The 20829-nt window shown below is 39.6% G+C and overlaps 2 protein-coding genes across 9 annotated transcripts in view; one reads left to right on the top strand and one right to left on the bottom strand.

Moving 5' to 3' along the window:
- Positions 1-2998, top strand: part of FRY (FRY microtubule binding protein) — a 586038-nt gene extending 583040 nt beyond the window's left edge. For all 8 annotated transcript variants that reach the window (XM_069080517.1, XM_069080511.1, XM_069080515.1 and 5 more), the window contains one exon: positions 197-2998. In XM_069080517.1, coding sequence (XP_068936618.1) covers positions 197-455 — 259 coding nt within the window. In that variant the 3' untranslated portion in view covers positions 456-2998. The remainder of the gene's footprint in view (positions 1-196) is intronic.
- Positions 2999-3126: 128 nt separating this feature from the next.
- ZAR1L (zygote arrest 1 like) lies at positions 3127-20829 on the bottom strand. Its single transcript, XM_069080518.1, has 5 exons — positions 20815-20829; positions 14311-14973; positions 10890-10982; positions 8567-8641; positions 3127-7398 (listed from the first exon to the last, which is right to left on the bottom strand). The coding sequence occupies exons 2-5, from the start codon at positions 14956-14958 to the stop codon at positions 7255-7257; spliced, it is 960 nt and encodes a 319-aa protein (XP_068936619.1). The 5' UTR covers positions 14959-14973; positions 20815-20829; the 3' UTR covers positions 3127-7254.

Raw genomic sequence — 20829 nt, forward strand, 5'->3', positions numbered from 1 at the left:
TTTTGTTTATATGTAGTATAGGCAGTGTGACTAAATCTCTATACCTAACTGGGTCAGTGGGAAAATTTTTGCTTCCAGTCAGTAATAGTTTTTTACCAAAAACATGAATGAATGAATGAATGCATACTATGCATTGAGCCCTCCTAACTTTGTAAGCAATGTTGAAGAAACATGTATTGTGCTTGTCCCCCTGCAGGAGTTTATGGCCCAATGACATCTTTGGGAGCAGCTCCGATGATGAGGTCCAGACACTACTGAACATTTACTTCCGACATCAAACACTGGGACAAACTGGTACATATGCACTAGTGGGATCCAATCAGAGCCTTACAGAAATCTGCACCAAGCTGATGGAACTCAACATAGAGATCCGGGACATGATTCGCAGGGCTCAGAGCTACCGAGTTCTCACAACTTTTCTCCCAGACTCCAGTGTTTCAGGCACAAGTCTCTGACAGGAGTCTTCCAGCCTCCGTTGGTCCCAAGCTGGGAATGCTGCCATTCTGGAGTGATGTCATCCAGTGTCTTTTCGGTCTTCAGAAGACTTGGTCAAGTTGTTCTCCCTCTTGTTACCTGTAGGACTTTTTCTACAAAGAGGTGGGCGGAACTTCCAATGTGTAGCAGTCCTGTCAGAACGGAGGTAGCCTAAAACATGCTGGACAGTCTTGAGTCTCTGTGCTGTGTTGCCCAAACAAGTTAGCATTTCACTGAGCAACCACAACTCACTACTGAAGAGGTGACTTCCATTGCATACCAAAGCCGATGACACTGAACAATACCTTCCTTTCTAGAAACTTGTTTTAGATTGGCAAAAGTGCAATGTTCCCTTCACTAATTTTTTTTTTGTATCCTAAAACTTGTATATTATTTCCTTATATTTTTCTTCTTTTCCTTTTTTTGGGGGGGTGGGGTGAAAAAAGGGGCAGGCAGAATGAAGCTGGCCACTGGAACCTGAGAGACAGCTGGTCAAAAGCTGAGCGCCTGTGTATATGAAAACAAACTGTAAATGGACTACAATTTCATGTACACTGTAATTTGAATATGATTACTGTATCTAAAATGAGCTGCTATGAAGTACATTTCTCAATGTTGCTAGGCTACTGTCTCTGAAGGTACTGGATTGCTTTGCAGGTCTGTTATTAGGACCCAAGTACCAGAAATGGTATAGGTAGAATTTTTTTTAAGGATCTTGGATGCTTTTTCTTAGAGGGTTGCTTTTATGAACATATTTATACTACCAAAAAAAAGATGGTTGTTAATTTTAATTAACTTTGCCATTTTGTAGAACAAAGTTAAATACATCCACATTAACAGTCTAAATCCTCTAACCTGTCACGCATGCATATTTTAATTTAATGTCCACTTGGATAACAGAAAATAGAACTATCAAGGTGAAGTGTAAGTCCTCACTTTAAGTTTCTTAGATGATATTTTATTTGTAAAATATATATATATATATATATATAAACCCATTCTTATAAATTCCCCCTCACACTTAATGCTGTCAAGTGTTAAAATGTGGGTGTGTAAACTTGTTGCACATCAGAAACACTTCTATTCAGATGTGATCTATGTAACTTATTCACTCTGTAAATACACTTGCAGGTTTTGTGAAATAACTCAGATTGATATTTTATTCAGTGCGTTCATTGACCTAAAAGACAAAAAGGTATATGATGGCAGTGCATTTTACTGCTGATGCATGAAGATGTTTGTCTTTGACCTAAGTTTATCCTCTTGCCTGAGGCAGCAGTGACCTAGCTTGTTTCAGGAGGAAAATCACAAACATTGTACCTTCCACTAAGCACTAACTCCATATTCCTCCCTAAGGAAAAGCAAAATTGTCTGAGTAGATTTCAAATTATCTCAGTTTAACAATAAACCTTAGAAACTTATTAGAAGGGGCAGCTAGGTGGCACATTGAGTAAAGCACTGGCCCTGGAGTCAGGAGGACCCGAGTTCAGTTCTGGCCTCAGACACTTAACACCCATACCCATACACACACACACACACACACACACACACACACACATACACACACAAAAACTAGCCGTGTAACCTTGGGCAACTTACTTAACCCCAATTGCCCTCCAAAAAAAAAAGAAATTTATTAAAATACAAACCAGAAATGAAGAAAATATAGTTTCTAGAACAGGAGTCAGCAAAGTACTACCCTAAATGCAGCCCACACCTGTTTTTGTATGGATCCCAGTTAATAATGGCTTTTAGATTTTTTCAAATAAAGTTACATTTTATTTTAAAAAAATATAAAAGCCATCCTTAGGTTGGCAGGCTCACAGGCAACAAGCCAGACATGGCGCTCAGGTATAGTTTACTGACCTCTATTCTAGAATAAATAGCAAAGGCAAGAAGTCAGATTTTCAATTTTCTAATCCAGGTAATTATAGATTATCTATCATTAGTAGAAGGAGAAAGAAAAGAGTAGAAAGTACTATGATATCAAAGACCAATATTAATTTATATTTTTCTCTAGAATATATATGTTCTCTCATTATTTGGCCTCCCTAATAATGTTTCATCATGATGATATTAAAATTCCTTTACCAGACTCCACGCTGATTACTCATCCTGGTGTGGAGGATTCAGCCCTGTACTCTTAATGATTATGCCAGTAGACCCCCAACTCTAACAGATTCTACCATGCTAGAAAGGCTTTGAAGATAGACCTGGAAATAGAATGTGATCGTCTTGAGTAGAGAACAACTCATTATGAAGGGATTGGCCCTCACATGAAGATTTTGGAGGTGGGGGAGCCATAAGCAACTCATGAAAACTAGCTCATCTTCTAAAGCATGGAGAGGCCACAACAAAACCATCAATTCCTGAAGTGTTCATTAATAAGCAACATTAAATTATTTTGGGTTCCTTGTGTACATACTAGAGGAGTGGTCAGTGCTTAAGGGTGGGAATATGCTGAATGACCAAGAAATCTGAGCCTGGAAAGGAAATAAAGTTGTAGATAAGTTTTGAATATAAATAGGAATTGATTTTCAATCATTTATTTGATGCCAGAGATCACAGTTGGGAACATATTTATTCTGTGTCCAACATCTGAAAGTCAATTTGCCAAGGTTTGTATTGAGTGATAAAACTCGGGCTTCCTAAAAGTCATAAAATACAATTACTTGTAGAATCCATCCATTTTTTTTCTGCCCAGAATAGAAGAGAATAGCCAAATATTGACTTTTTTTGCCATATCCTCTTACAGCCAGGAATCACATCTTGTAGTTTAAACTTTTAACTGTGGAAGACAGAAAAAAAGGGCATCCCCATCTATATATGACAGATAAGAATATGCAGCTGATAGCATTCCAGCTATTCCAAATTGTAAACAGCAGAAATTCTAGGCTTCTTTAAAGAGACAAAAAGAGACTATAACCTTACAGTTAAAGGCAGTGAGGGGGAGGGTCCTCTAGGTTGGCAATGCCCACTCAGAGAGCTTATCCTAAGATAGTAGGAACGGTGGCATCAAGGGCCCTACAAATCCTCCCCAATTCCAAGCCTACACACACAATTATTTGAGGGTCTGCTAATGTGCTCCGTACTCTGCTAACTACTTTGAGAGGTACAAAGTACCTGGTACTATCCTAAAAGGAGGGTGCCCTGGGAATCACCAGCCTAAGAGTCCAAAGACCCAAGTTGTGCTTCTGACTTTGCCACTAAAGAGATCTGTGACTCCAAACAAGGCATGTTCTTTCTCTGGGTCTTGCTGTCCTCACCTGGAGTTGGATAAGATCATCACTCAGCTTCTTCATCTTCCAGCTCTGAGATCACATATAGCAAACACACCCCCATCACTCCTATAAATAAAATCTCCCTAGAATGGAAGTTGACCAAGCTACCTTTCCTTAATGGGATAATCCCTTAAGAACCTTGATACATTCAGCTCTGATTCTAGGCTAAGCAGCCACCTGGTTATTTGGGGGTCTGATGCATAGAATGTAAGGATAGCCTACTAGGGCAGGAATACATGTGTTCCCTTACATAGACCTTTGAGTTTGAAATATGAAAAATCTATCTGGCAAATTGATTAATCATCATTCTGGTTTATAAACCAATCTGCTAGTTTAATTAACAGGAATCAGGTTCCCCAGAGCTGGGTGGAGAGAGTTGGGGGATAATAATACCAATTTCTTGCGCCTTCAGAGTTATGAAGTTTTTCCTCAGGATCTTTTAGCTGTAGTAGTGGTAAAGGAAAAAAAAAATACCCCTTTTCCCTGTGGAATAGTACTTATGCTACTTTAAGATCATTCCCCTGAGGCATCTTAATGAGTGGGCTTTATGTATTAAGAACAGGAAGAGAAATGGGACGATCAGATGCCCCCAGGACACATCACTCACTTTCCCTCAGCAAACCAGCATAGAAGGAGGGGCCTTCCTCTAGAATACTCTACCTCAGTCTAAGAGGACTCTAAAGGAAAGTAGCAAACACTAGAAAAAAAGTTAAAGCTTTTGACTTTTCAGTTAGACTAAAGTATCTCTGTGGTAACTTCCAAAACCAGGATTGCAAGGCTTCCTTACTCTATCTTGGAGGACAGATAACAGTAACAACAACAGTAAGGCAGCATTAAAGTGCTAAATTATAACATATATTATCATTGCTATAGGAGTCCTTCAAGGAAGAAAAACCAGTGAGGGCTGGTGTAGGCGGGTGTGATTTCATAAAAGAATGAGATGTGAGATGGGCTTTGAAAGATGGATTGCAATGGGAATGATATGAGCAGGAGTAACAAAGGTGATAATGAACACGGCTTCAGAGGAGTATACAAAATCTGTCCAATTGAGGGTGGGGAAAAGAAAATGAGGGAAGAGTCAGCCAGTGTACATTTGTGAAATGGCTGTTATGTGCTAGACACTATGCTAAGTGCTGGGGATACAAATATGAAAAAGAATGACAGTGAGTGCACTCGAGGAGCTTACAGTCTAATGGGGTTAAGACAACACAAAAGGAAGCTAGAGGAGGAGGCAGGGGAGGAGGAGAAAGGCACATCCAAAGGAGTGCAGTTCATGGGAAATGAAATGTACTAAGAGATCACTAAAGTCCCTTTCCAGGTAGTGAGACAGACAGGCAAAAATTTTAAAAAGCATTTGTTAAGCACCTACTGTGTGCCAGGCTGTGTTAAGCCCTTTTCAGATATCTCATTAATCCTCACAACAAGCCTTGGAGATGGGTACTATTATTATCATCCCCATTTTATAGTTAAGGAAGCTGAAGCAAACAGGTTAAGTGACTTGCCTAGGGTCACAAAGCTAATAAATGAGATGGTATTTGAACTGAGGTTTCCCTAGCTCCAGGCTGAAGGCTCTAGCCATTATGCTACTCAGCTGCCTCTTAAACCCAAGACCTTAGCCTCTAGAAGCTAGGGTTCTTTATGGTCAGCGGTGCTGTTTCTAATTGAGTTCAAAGCTTAGAATGGTAGATGTAGAAATCATGAGCATAGATGATAATTAAAGGCACTAAGAATAGTTTAACTCTAGCAAAAAGACGAAAGGGCAGAGGCCCAAGGAGAGCTTAGAGTAGCCCTTAGAATAGAGGAAATGTATGTCACTACTGAAGCTAACAGGTAAGGTTGAAGTCAGCAAAAAATCTCATCCGCCTTCAAAGGATGGGTGTTGTATTTGTGGAGCATTGGATTCTACTGCCTCTTTTTGTTCAATTTCTTACCTCCAGCAAGATAAGGCAAACTTTAAGAAGTTCAAGGATCCATCCACTGAGATATTTTCTTTAATCAGGCACCCTTAAAGGCAGTCTCCACAAGCAAATTAAGAGCAGAGAATTCAGAGTTCCTTATACATTTCAATAGGAAAACTACCTTGGCAGACTTGATCAGAGATAAAACATAATTGAGGAGTGGGGAAGAGAGAAAGATAGAAAAAAGAAAAAAAATGAATATTTGGGTTTTTTCTCCACCGAGATAGTTTTTAGGATAAATCATTAACAGGATTTGTGTTCCAACTACTTCTTCCCTACCCAAAGTCATAAAACTTTGTTAAGTTTCTACTTGGGGAAATATCAACCTGAAGTCCACTTACTAAGAAGCCTAATTAGTACTCAATCTGAAATCTTAAATGTTAAATGTATTGATTGTGTGAGTCAACCTTGATGTCATGCTATCCTTCAGTCTCACAGCTGAAGAAAAACTAGAAAAACTAAAGAAAACTGAAGAAAAACTAAAAACAATCACCAATAGGGTCTTATCAAGCAACAGCCATTGGCTACTCATGAGCCACTATGGACCTCTCTTAAATTTCTTCAGCCCCTCAAGGGAGTGGTAAATTACCCCATTAAAATGGCTAGTTAATTGTGCCTATCCTAAGCTAAACCCTACAGAAAAGAAACCTCAGATAGAGGATTCAAAAGCTTCAAGAGACACTGAACATCAGCTTAAAATTTAGTCGTACTAATTGATACGAGAGTGTGAAAACAGAGGCCAATATTATTCTATAGAACAGTTGATATATGTTAAGAATCAAAGGGACATTCACCTCTCTAAGTGCAATCTGCTGCTTAGAAGTAAGTAGCCCTGGTGACAAGTTTAGAACTAACGTATCTGTGCTTTTACCCAACCGGAAGAACCAAAGGCCTCCCTTGAAAGGGGTAAGTACAATATCAACTTGCAGAAACTAGAATGGTACACGTATATTACACTAAAAGATAGCCTACATATTCATTTTTCTATTTCAGCCTGTTTATGTGTAGAGACTCTTCTATTCTAAATCTGTTTTAACTGACCATGAGGTGAGTGGCTAAAATTTACTGTGGTTTACTCGGCTGTAACCAGAGATTCATTATCCATTTTCTAACAGGTATTTTCCTACCTGCTCTTGCCACAATTCAGCCTTAAAACTTTGGCCTTATATTAGTCAGCCTTCCACTAACAGGACAGAAGAGATTTGTTTCTTGCCTTAGTGGGGTACAAAGACTATGAATAGCCTGTCCCCACCCAACCAATGTAGCTCTCAATACTATCATGAATATAAAATAATATTACCCATAGCCCTCTACTTTGTTGTCTCTGTGCCCCTCAATCACCACACTGAACATGCTTTTGCCATGAATTTTACATGAGTCGGTTTTATTTTATTCTATTTATACTATTCAATTTTCATGCTACAAATTTTGCAAAAAGTACAAAAGCCTAATCCAGTTTCCAATGCCAGGTCAAAACCAAGTGACAAAAGAACAGACAAAATGCCACAAAAGGAGCCCCAGGACCCCATCAGCAATGCTCTTCAGACAATGTACTTAAAGCTGTAAATATTATCACAGGAGAGTCTCTTGTCTTTGCAGCGGCCACAAAGTTCCTGTCGGTGAGGCCTCTTTAGGTCAATGTGTCTTTTCTTCTGAGGACAGGAGCAATGAGACTTTGAGCAAGTCTTTAAGGAAAAAGAACACCTCCAGTTTAGGGGCAAAACTGAAACAACTAAAATGATTCCAAAACACCATCATTAGAATATCTCCCACATCCAATCACCATCTTGCTTTTATTTCCATAAGGAGTTATAGATCAAATTAAACCAAAACTTGTGTTTATTCCAAGCTCATACTTTTTGTAGGAAAGTTTTTCTGTGGGAGACAGTATCAAGAGGAAACAGACTTTGAAGAGGGGGAAATTTGACCTTAAGTTTTCTAAAGACCTCTAATTACCTAGTTTTGCTTTTTAAAAAAAATATTAATAATAACTAGTATTCAGATAGTGTTTTAAGGCTTTCAAAGTACTTTACAAATACTATTTCATTTAATCTTCATAACAACCCTGGGATGTAGGTGTTATTTATTATCTCCATTTTACAGGTGAGGAAATTGAGACAGAGATCAAGTGACTTGCCCATGGTCACCCAGCTGGTAAGTGTTTTAACAAATTTCAACGCAGATAGTCCTGATTCCAGACCCAGTATTCTATCCACCACTCCTAGCTGCCATGATATTGTGATTATACAAAAACAGAGAACACAAGAACAAGATTTCAGGATTCCTATTTCACTTAATACCAAAGAGACCCATAGAAGTATTGGGGCTATAATTAGTTCTGGGCTTCACATGTTAAAAAAAAAAAAAGTAGACAACTTGGAGAAGCATTTAAAGGAAAGTCACAGAAAGGATGAGAAAACAAACCTATGTCCAACAAGATTTAATGAAATTGGAACTTAATCTGAAAACAATGACAGTCCAGTATGTGAAGCACAGTGCCTTGCACGTAGAAGGCACCTGATAAATGTTTTTTGGTTAATTTCAGTGATTTACCAACAACTTAGTGCTAGATCAACCTGGTAGAGAAGAGAAATAGAGGTGATATAGAATGAAAGAATTCAGTTGAGAAGTCTTCTGAGAAGTGACCAAACTTTTATATATACATATATATATATATAATAAAATCGTTTTCTCTAATGAAAAGTATTTTTTTTTTATTTTAAACACCTTCCTCTGGAATGGTTTGGACAGATTATTTTGCACATTCGAAGAGGCAGCTTTAATTCTAGTCCTACGAATTTATGATTACATCTTAACTTTTTCTGATCATTGTTAAACAAAATTCTGGCTTACCTGGCACTGGATCCCTTCTACTCGATAAGGGTTAAAGCTCTTTTGGCACTTGCGACAGAGTTGTTTGAAATAAACCTAAAGAGAGATTTGACATGTATACAAGTTTACTTATCTCGATTCCTCCATTCTTAATCCAGGTAAAATTGACCCAATTCTTATCTACAAAGAGCAAAAATGAAGGCAAATTTTAATTCAGTGTGTTCATGTAATGTGCACCTAGATCTCAAGGTCAGGTTTAGACTGCTAGTAGTCTGCTCAAGCCTAAAACCAATCCCTTTGCCTTCTTCCTTTTTCCTTCCTCCAGAAAAGCAAGCTTTTGGATGTAATACCACTTCATTCTCATTGCCCCATCTGGTGGCCTAACAGTATAAATTCTTAGACTCCCTAAAAAAGTGGTTCAAGACATAAGAACAAAAAAAAGTCCATCCCATTACAGATCATAGCTCCAGAGCTGGAAGAGCTCTCAGAGAACATAGAGCCCATAGAGCCCAACCCCTCATTTCATAGATGAGGAAACTAAGGCTCAGTGAGATTTAGTGATTTGTCCAAGTCACAGGGAAGAAGCTTCAGAGGATTTGAATCCAGATCCTTTGACCCCAGGGACCATGCTCTTTCTATGGTACCAGGAGCAGAAAAGGCAAAATATAAAGTTAGGCTAATGAAATTGAGCATGAGACTAGCCACTGGCACAGACATGGTATGTATATGTGTGTGCACATGTATGTATACATATGCATATTCTATACATACATTTCTATGTGTGTGTGCTGTATATGTATGTATATATGTGTGACTATACATACTTATATAACTAATGGCCAACACTACATAAGAAGGAAGAATAAGCAGCAAATTCATAAACCATGGTCCTATTTACATTTTGTATTAAGACTTTTTAAAGTTGGCTTTTATGTTTTTGTCAAACAGAAAAGCATGGACTAACTCACCTTGGTTCCCAGGTGCTAAATTCAAAAAAAGGTTGAGTCATTGTAATTGACATCCATGTGATAAAGGATAGATGACTATTTGTGCAAATACCTCCAATGAAAAGGAAAACTACCAGACCTGAAACCAATTATTCTACTTTTGGACAGTTCTGATTGTTAAGAAGTTTTTCCTGATATCAAGCCTCATTTTTCCTCTTTCCAATTTCCACAAAGAGAACAAGTCTAATAATTTCTCTTCCACATGACAAGCCTAAGATGGTGCATTTCCCCCAAATTATCTCTAGGCTGGGGTCCTTGATTCCTTCAATAGATCACATGGAACAGACTTGAGACCCTTCGCCATCCTGGTTGTCCTTATCTCCATCTTCTCCAGTCTATCAAATTCCTTCCTAAACTGTGGAGTTTAAAACTGAACATAGTATTCCACATGCACTCTGGCCATGGTAGAACACAGAGGGCTGTTTTTTGTAGTCTAGGATCAGTGGTTTCATTCGTTTAGGGAATTCTTCTAGAGAAATTTCCTCAAGATGAATTCCCTTCGCCGGTGCTGGTCAGCAGCTCTTCTGATGACTTTCAAGAGTTACTGAGAGAAATTAATTGACTTGCCTATGTCCACACAGTCAGAGATGGACTTTGGACTCAGTCTACCTCATTCTGAGGTAGATTCTTTATCTCCTAGTTCACATTGCCTCTCAGGCAAAGGCTCATTATTTTTGGAGATTGTGCCTATACACACAGCTCAACATTGCATTGTTGCTTTCTTTTTCTTTTGGTGGCTACTTCACACTACTGACTAATGTTGAGTTTACAATCCCTTCAAACACACAGATCTTTTTGGACAAATTACAGTCTGATCATGCCTCCCTGATCCTGTACTTGTGAAGTTGATTTTTTTTTTAATCTAAATATAAGACTTTACAACTATTCCTGCTGAATTTTATCACATTGGTTCAGCCTGACTTTCTAGCCTGTCCCCTGGACCCAATATAGCTTTTTTTTTTTTGCTTTTTGGAGGGCAATTGGGGTTAAGTGACTTGCCCAAGGTCATACGGTTAGTAAGTGTTAAATGTCTGAGGCAAGATTTGAACTCAGGTCCTCCTGACTCCAGGGCTGGTGCTCTATTCACTGTGCCACCTCGCTGCCCCTCCAACCCCTCCAATATAGCTTTCTTTAGTATATCAAGTAATACTCAAAGCAGCAACACAAGAAAATACGTAGGCCCTGGCTCTTAGAGCATTTCTATGTGGATAGAGAGTCAAGATACCACCCTTGTGTGCATTTCTCCCCTCTAGCTCCTGAAGCCAATAGGCCAAGAAATAATTCCCCATTATGAGCTAGATGATAAATGTTTCTTGTAGTTATTTCTTATCACTTACCTTATTACTCCCAGAAATACACCAGACATAAGCACTCTCCCATCTGGTCTTGCAGTCTTTACAGTGAAAGTAGCCATATTTCTGTTCCAAAAACTACAATGAGGAAAGGAAAAAAAGTTTATGACTATCCTCAAGATACAGCTATTTCCTCAGTTTTCTTTAGAATCTTGTGGAACTTAAGAAATAAACCAAAAGGAAAAAAGTTCTTTCAACCTTTTGACATTAGGTTCCACTGCTCCTAAACAGTGGGATTCTCTGAGGTTTGGAAAGATGGCCCCAATTCTTTTAAGAACTCTAAGCAGAAATGGCAAGTTACTTTACCATCTGGGCCTCAGTTTCCTTATCTGTAACTGAGTGAGGTTGAGCTAAATGATCTCTAAAGGTGCCTCCTTAACTATGGCATTCTATATTTCTCTAAGTGTTACACATTATCTTTAAATATCAAAGAATTTCAGAGCCAGAAGGGACCTCAAAAGCTATTTGATGTAACCCAGAACAGAAAAATCATCCCTTCTACAAAATCCCTTAACAGTCATTCAGCCTCTGTTTGAAGATCTCCAGTGACTGAGAAGTCAGTCCACTGTTCCAGTTTGGGACAGTAGTTGCAATTGTTAGAAGTCTGTCTTTACAGAGAGAACAAAAATCTGCCTCTCTGCAATTTCCATCCATTGGACTCAGGTGTGTCCCCTGTGGCCAAGAGAAAAAAAGTCTTATACCTCTGCCATATGACAATCCTTCATATATTTAAAGCTAGTTCTTATCCTCTCTCCCAATATTTTCTGCTCAAGGCTAAATAAACATTCATTTTCTTCAGCCATCCTAAGTTTCTCATCATTCTCATTCTAGTGGCCCTTCTTTGGACAGGCTTTGCCTTGTCAGTATTTCTGCTAAAATGAACCAGTGATAATAGGACACAACTCCAGATATGATCTGGTCAGAACAGAGTAAATGAAGCTACCACTTCCATTTGTTCTCGATACTGCATTTCTCCTTTAGAGTCTTAATCTAGTACCTTATCAGGCTGGAGCTGGTTGTTAAATTTTCTTTTCTATTTCATTTTACATTTCCAAATTACATATTAAAGATTTTTTTCAATATTCTTTTTGTTTAATTTTGAATTCCAAATTCTCTCCCTCACCCTACTCCTACCCCACCCCTTGAGGAAAGCAAGCAATATTATAATATATAAGCTATTATACATGTGAAGTCATGCAAAATATAATTCCACATTAGCCATGTTGCAAAACACACAAAAAAACCCAAGAATAATAAAGGTTGTTTGTTTGTTTTTTTTACAGCATCCTTCAATCTGCACTCAGAGTTCATCGATTTTCTTTGGGGTTGGATAGCAGTTTTCATCATAGGTTCTCTATAATTGTCTTGGATTACTGTCTTGATCAGAGTAGCCAAGTCTTTCACAGCTGATCATCCTTACAATGTTGCTGTTACTGTATACAATATTCTCTTAGTTCTGGTCACTTCACTTTGCATCATTTCACGAAAGACTTTCCAGTTGTTTTTGAAGACTTCTTGCTCATCATTTCTTATAGCACAATAGTATTCCATCACTGATTGTGAAAATTTTCAATGTGAGGATTTATACCTCAGATGCTAGTCATTTGCAAAATAAGTAACATCACTAGACTAAAAGGAGGCTCTTCTGAAGCTAGGGCTAATGGCTGAATAAATAGACTAATTGTTTCAATAATAATTAGTATTGGGATTAGGGGAGTAGGTGTTCCTTGTGGGAGAAAATGGGCTAGGGATGCTTTTGGTTTATTGCGGAAACCTATAATTACTGTACCTATTCATAGAGGGATTGCCATGCCAATATAACTATCAATTGTAAACACTCTTGGGGTCCTGATATTCAAACCATGCAGTAAGATGCTGTGGGTCATCACTAATACTAACTGGGTTTAAGGCTTAGCAGAACTGGTTGTCTCTTGTGCTATAGTTGCTGTATTTAAAAGCCTAGGATATGGAAAGATTTATATGAACTGATGCTAAGTGCAGTGAGCAGAACCAAGAGAATTTTGTACACAGTAATAGCAACACCATTTGATGATCAACTTAAATAGACTTCGTTCTCCTCAGCAATACAATGATCTAAGACAACTCAAAAGACTCATGATGGAAAATGCTATTCACCTCCATAGAAAGAACTAAGGAGTCTGAATGTAGATCAAAGCACACTATTTTCTTTTTTGTGTTTTTTCTTTCTCTTTCTTTCTCTCTTTCCCTTTTGTTCTGATTCTTCTTCCACAGCATGACTGATGTGTAAATATGTTTATACTATCGCACATATATAGCCTATATCAGATTGTTTGCCATCTGGGGCAGGGGAGAGGGGCAGGAGGGAGAAAAAAAATTTGTCACTCAAAAATTTGGAACCCAAAATCTTATAAAAAATAAACGTTGAAAACTATTTTTACAATGTAATTGGAAAGAATAAAATACTATTGGGGGGAGGGAGACAAAAAAAAAAAGAAGTGAAATAATGAGCAAGCAAATTTTAGAAAAACCTGGAAAGACTTATATGAACTGATGCTAAGTGAAGTGAGCAAAACCAGGAGAACATTATACACAGCAACAGCAACATTGTGCTAGAATCAACTATGACAGACTTAGCTCTTCTCAGCCAAACAATTATCTAAGACAATTCCAAAAGACTCATGATGGAAAATGCTATCCACATCCAGAGAAAAACTAGAGTCTGACTGCAAATTGAAGCATACTATTTTCACTTTTTTGTGGGTTTTTTTGTGACTTTTCCCTTTTGTTCTGTTTTTTTTCTTCCACATGACTGATGTGTAAATATGTTCACGTGACTGCACATGTACAACCTATATCAGATTGCTTGCTGTCTTGGGAAAGGGGGAGGAGAGGGAAGGAAAAAAATATTGAAGCTCAAAATCTTATTAAAAATGAATGTTGAAAACTATCTTCACATGTAATTGGAAGAAATAAAATACTATTTACCAAGAGAAAAAAAAAAAGCCTAGGATAGTCACACCACTACATTTACAATGTGGACATGGGACTGCATAGAAAAAAGGAAGCTTAAGAGATCCCCTAAAATTTAACATCTTATCTAGTATAAGCAAACCTTTTTATGCCACCACCACCAAGGGCTTTTCCAGAGGAGTAAGCTCAGCCCGTTACCCTGTCACATAGACAGTGGGTGCTGGAACCAAGCAAGATGCAAACTCAGTTTTTGTCACTAGATGAAAAGCTGATTTCTATTCATGAATACAGACCAAATCATATAAAAATGCTTATCGTCTCTTTTCCCTAAAACAAAAGAAAGATATTTGCTCACAGTTTTTCACAGACCATTAGAAATTGCACAGAGATGGAGCTGGTGGACTCAGTGGCAAAGAACAATGGAGGGGGAGAAATGAGCAAAGGTGGGGCTCACCTGGAAAGTGGGCTTCCTGGGCAGAATGGTTCCTTCCTCCTGATGCTCTGCCTCCCCATCCTGGGTCTCCTGCTCCAGAGGAGCACTCAATTCATGCTCCTCCTGGGACTTCTCTTCCAGCTGTGATGGCTGTTCCTCCACCTCCTTGGTCCTTTCTGGCTCTGGCACAACAGGCTGCTGAGGTCTGGATTCCACCACCTCTGAGGACACCTTTACTTTCCCCTGGCCTTCTTGTTTGCTAAAGCGAATCAGGAACCCCCGACCGAGCACTGGAGAATAAAAGCCTCGTGTGGAGAAGCTAGAGGGGCTGCTGCCTTCATGGGGGGAGCTGCTGTACAGGGTTTGTGGCCCTAGGGAGCACTGGATGAACTTATCCACCCGCAGGCTCACCTGCACTCCTACATCTTTGGTGTTTGCTTTGCACAGCCTCAGGCTCATGTTGGGGTTCACCTGAGACAGGATGGCCTTGAGTTGTGCCCTCTTGTAAGTGTCCAAGTAGTCACCAGGGTTGGCCGGCACCTGCCCGGGGCCCACCAAGAAAGCTGAGGGCCCCGGATGCTTCTGGTTGGGGAGGCCAGGCCTGCCCATGGCCAGTGGGTTTCCATACCCCTGATACAAGCTATAGGGGAAACAAACGAATCTCTCCATGACCCCACTCTCTCCCTGGGCAGTGCATCCAAAGTCTAGGGCTATTTTTCTTTGTTTTCAGTGCTTCCACACCTCCTACCACATCCAAACCTTCCATCTAATCACATCTCCTCAAATTCCCATCACCTCCATTTATCTCAAGATTGTGGCAGGAGCTGCTGCCCATTACCCCTGATTGAAAGAGGAAACTAGGAAATGCCCATTGTGCTAATTGCCACCTGGTTCTCCACCACTCAATGCCATTCACCCTATCCCCTTCCAGATTAGCCCGGATTTTACTTCCAACACCATCTTTCTCCACCCCATTCCCTTAAATTACCTGTTTCAGTGCCTTCCTCCAAGCCCAACTATTGCTGTCTCTCTTCTTACACCATTTGATCCACTTGTGGATCAGGATAATTGTGTCGTGTAACTCGCCTTTGTACTTTAGTCATTTCAATACTCATCTTTGTTTTCATGAGCTATGAGTTGTATCTGTACTGAGACTTGATACATAATCCATGCTATATATACAAGTACATAGTACAAATCCATAGACATATTTGATAACAAATAGTTATCTAGGTCAACAAGTATTGACTAAGTATGCACTATAGCTTAGCAACTCCTTGGATGAGGAGGGTGGTAGATATAACAAAATTATATGAGGCAGTTTCTATCTTCAGAAGATGAGACATAGGCAGCTAGGTAGAGCACCAGGCATGAAGTCAGATATCTGACATTTACTAGCTGTGTGACAAATCACTTAGCTTCTCTCAATCTCAGTTTCCTAATCTGTAAAATGGGGATAATAAAAACACCTATCTCCCAGAGTTGTTGTATCAAATGAGATAATATACAAAGTTCTTTGCACACCTCAAAACACTGTATAGATATCAGCGATTGTTATAATTAAGTTAGAAAGATTCATTTATATGAAATAACTAAATAACACTACTTAAGTACTTCAAAGATTTATTATCTCATTGATGTGGACACCACCTCAGGTCAGTCAGTCAACAAACATTTGTTAAGCACCAGTTACAGGCTAAGTGCTGTGCTAAGCATTATGCATATGAAGAAAGGCCAAAAAACTAAAACAAAAACTACAGTTCTTGCTCTCAAAAACTTCAGTCTAGTGAAAGACACAACATATAGGGGCAGCTAGGTGTATACAGCACTGGCCCTGGAGTCAGGGGGACCTGAGTTCAAATTCAGCCTCCGACACTTAACGATTACTAGTTGTGTGATCTTGAGCAAGTCACTTAACCCCAATTGCCCTGCCTTCCCCCCTCCAAAAAGACAAAAAAAAAAGATACAACATATGAAGAATTATGTACAAACAAAATATATACAGGATAAATAGAGGATAATCTCAGAAGGAAGGCACTAAGATTAAGGAGGTCTAGAAAAGGCCTCTTGTAGAAAATGGAATTCTAGTTGAGATTTGGAGGATGCCAGGGAAGCCAGGAAGCAGACATAAGGAGGGAGAATGTTCCAGGCATGGGGGCAGCCCAATGTCTATCATCTTAAATAGCAACCCCTCAAAGATTCAATAAAATCTTTGACAGTTGTTGTGGTGAAAAAGTTCATCATCCTGTGACCAATCTGGCCATGAGCTTTTCCAAATTCAGCTAGGCTGGTCCTCAAGAAACAGCCATGTCACTTGCTGCCAGCCTAGTACTTGACTTTCAATTTGTTAGGATCTACCAGAACCAGAAGCCATTGGCCTAGGTTTCTAGGTCACAGGTTCTTTAAGAACTCCATGCCAATGCCAGGAGAAAATAGGACTCTGACTACAAGAGAGTAAATGATCAAGTGTTTATTGTTTATTTCCGATATATAATATATTTCCACCCCCTCATCCCTGTCAACCCAACCCTGTGTGAATTCTCATAAAAATAGTATTTTTGGCAAGGATATGTTTGGCACTCAAATAACGTGGCCAGTCCATCAGAGTTGTGGTCTCTGCAGTAGAGTTTGAATGCTAGGCAGTTTAGTTTGAGAAAGGACCTCAGAGTCTGGCATCTTATCCTGGCTGGTGATCTTCAGAATCTTCCTAAAACAATTGAAATGGAAATGATTCAGTTTCCTGGTAGGGAGCTGGTAAACAATCCAGGTTTCTCAGGGGGACAACAATGAGGTCAAACTGGTAGGAGTAGTGAAGGAAGAACATACCACTTTCCTTATATACAAAATGGGAATAAGAATTGCACCTTTCTCACTGGGGTTTACATATAAATTATGTAAAGTGCTTTGTAAACCTTAAAGTGCTATGTAAATATTAGCTATTATTTTCATCCCTCCACTGGATTATTACAATAGTCTCCTAATAGATCTCTGTCTCAAGTCTATCACTCATCCATCAAAATGATTTTAATAAAATGCTGGTCTGACCATGTCACTCTCCTCCTCAATACATTTCCTATTAAGTCAAATCAAGAAGCATTATTAGGGGCGGCCAGGTGGCTCAGTGAGTCGGGATGAGGATGACCTGGGATTGAATCCGAGGCTCAGATACTTAGCACCACACCCAGAAATAACTGGCTGTGTAACCTTGGGCAAGTTACTTAGCCCCAATTGCTTAAAAAAAAAAAAAAGAAGCATTATTAAATACCTACTATGTTCTCCTCACTAAAAGTACAAAGAGTACTAAAAAGTACTAAAAGTAGGAGTGGCCAGGTGGCTCAGCGAGTAAGAGCTAAGAGCACTGGCTCCAGTGTCAGGATGACCTGGATCAAGGGATGACCTGGATCGAATCTTGGGCTCAGATACTCAGCACCACACCCAGAAATAACTGGCAGTGTAACCTTGAGCAAGTTACTTAACCCCGATTGCTTTAAAAAAAAAAAGTACTAAGAGTACAAAGAAAAGCAAAAACAGTTCCAATTGTAAGGGAACTCACAATCTAATGGGAGAGGCAATAGGTAAACAAATATGTATAGATAAATACAAAATAAATGGGTGGTTAAAGAAGTAATTTTGATCCAAGATTAAACATAAAACCCTTTGTTTGGCATTTAAATCCTTTCACAAATTAGCCCATATCTATCTATCCAGTCTTAGTCTACTGGAATTTCCAGAAGTCTTTAAACTTTAATAGTTTACTCCCTTTGTATGATCCATCCAAACGGGACCTCTTGCTGTTTCTCACAATTATGCAAAAACACAGCTAAAATATCACAATTAGGAAATTAAAATTGGATTCCATCTGTTAAGAAGTACACAAAAACAGAAGAATAAATTTATACTGCAAATTATTTACTTTGAAAAATAATGGATTTTTATGAATGTCTTTGGTTTTTATATCACCTAAATTTCCCCATATCCCCCATCCTTTCTCTTCTCAAAGCCTCACTATTTATCTTTCATTCTCAAAGAGGACCATGACATCAGGGAGGTGATGCCATGCCATGCAAGTGAACTGGATTTAAGTGAGGGAGGGCTAGGCAACCTCACTGATGAGGTGTAGACTCTGAGAACTCCCCTTGAACTCTGATTAAATCATCCCATTTGATGAGGCATTTGCATGAGGCCATAAGCGTACATTGTGGCTGGCCCCAAACCTCAGTTATTAGCCTAGGCCTCCATTGTCCATCTACTTCCCACCCTTGAGCCTATCAAAATATCAATGCACCCTTGAACTGATCTAGCCCACCATTGTCTGTGGTCTCCAGCAACTTCCCACCCTTAATCACTCATTTACCTCATTAACTCCTTCTAAAGACCCTCCCCAAACTCCTCCTCTTGACCACCCCTAGATTCTTCCCACAACCTTCTGTATTTAAGACCCCATCTCACACCATGTGGTGTGAGAGCACCATAAAATTTTCTGTCACAGACTTACTCTGTGTCCAGTACAAGCAAACTTTTAATAAACTTTGCTTTTCTTTTGCTGAGAAAGACTTCAGTCGAATTCATTCAGCAGGACCCAGTGTGTTGGTATTTTGGGGTCTCAAGCACCCCTACCCTTAACCTCTTCATCATCAGCCTCACTTTCTCCTCCAGAGCCATCTGGGTCAAATGGGCAAATATGGATCAGGACAACTGGAGATGGCCCAGGATGCAATGGGAGACTTCACCTTTTCAAGTTAAGGTCTTCAACAGGTCTCTTTGACTGAGGCAGCTCCCATTCAGTGATTATGAGAAGGTCACCCACTAAGAGGGTTAGGTTTGCTCTGGAGACCCAAAAATACCAACACGCAGGGTCCTGCCAAATGAATTTGACTGAGTCTTCTCAGCCAAAGAAAAGTAAAATTTATTAAAAGTTTGCTTGCATTAGACACAGAGTAAGTCTGTGCTGGGTCATTCTATGGTGCTCTCACTCTTCCATGGAGCTCTCCACATGGCATGAGATGGGGTCTTATATACAGAAGGTTGTGGGAGGAATCTAGGGGTGGTCTAGAGGAGGAGTCTGGGGAGGGTCTTCAGGAGGAGTTAATGAGGTCAATAAGTGATTAAGGGTGGGAAGTGCTGGAGGCTACAGACCACGGTGGGCTAAGACAGTTCAAGGGTGGGAAGTCTAGCATCAGACCTGCCTCATCAAATGGGATGATTCAATCAAGAGTCCAAGGGAGGTTCCCAGAGCCTGTACTTCAAGGACTCAAGGAGAGCTCAAGTGGGGCTCCCAGAGCCCATACCTCATCATTTAAGGCTTAATAAAAATAAGGTTTTTTAAAAATGGCCTCTTTAAAAAAAAAAAAAATAGATCCAGGAGGGGAAGACCCTTAAGGGTTTCTGGCCAAAACAACAACAATTGTTATTTATATTCATTCTGGGCCAATCAGGGCCCAAACAGTCACTAAGTAATCTGAGACCAAACTGATTTGGGGTTAAGGCTGGTCTTTAAGATTAAAAAATAAAAATAAAAAAAAGTTTCAAAGATTAAAATTTATATTCCCTTTGGGCAGAGCACCAGCAGGTAAGTGTGTGATACCCAATATCAGGCCTGCACAATCTGTAGTCTTCTGGTCATTTACAATCCTGCAAGGTAGTTACTGGTTTATCCTCATTTTATGGTTGAAAAAACTGAAGTAAATAGAAGTTAAATGACTTGCCTAAGGTGACATGGATAGTAAGTGTCTGAAGTTGGATTTGAATGCAGGTCTTCCTGACTCCAAGTGATTTACCTGTGGGTCACATAGCCAGTAAGTTGCAAGGTCAACATCAAAAAGTCAAGTTCTCAAACTACAAACCCAGCATACTTTCTCCTGTAGGACACTCTTATTCTATGCAATTGCCTTGTACTGATGAGGTACAGGCTCTGGGAACCCTCTTGAACTCTCCTTGAATCTTCTCATTTGGTGAGGCACTAAGGCCATAAGCCTTTCACTGTGGCTAGGCCCAAATCTTTGTTACTAGCCTAGCCCTCATTTGTCCAGCAACTTCCCATTCTTGATCCTCTCAAAATATCTATACCCAAATCTGTCCCTCTCATTTCCTGGTAGCCGCCCACCCTTAAACTCTCATTACCAGAGTCTGACCTCATTTGACTCCTCCTAAAGACCCTCCCTAAACTCCTCCTCTAGACTACCCCTAGGTTCCTCTCACAGCCTTCCTGTATATAAGATCCATTTTGCCTCCATGAGAACGACAGAGAATGATGTAGCACAAATTCACTCTGTGTCAGATGATTCTGGCCCACTTGTCCAGTACAAGTGTCACAGATACCAAGACTTCTTAAGAATCTACCCATTAGGGCGAATTTTTAATGAACTTTGCTTTTCTTTGGCTGAGAGAAGACGAGTCGAATTCATTCAGCAGGACCCAGCATGTTGATATTTTGGGGTCTTGAGCACCCCCTAAACCTTAAACCTCAACACCATGAGTCCAACAAAGACTGTAAAAGGCCCCTCCACACATGATCACTATGAATGCTTGCTTCCCAACTGA

Source organism: Petaurus breviceps, unplaced genomic scaffold (assembly GCF_028583685.1).
Source record: "Petaurus breviceps papuanus isolate PSGF00001 unplaced genomic scaffold, PetGlider_PUasm1.0 91133, whole genome shotgun sequence".
NCBI lineage: Eukaryota > Metazoa > Chordata > Mammalia > Diprotodontia > Petauridae > Petaurus > Petaurus breviceps.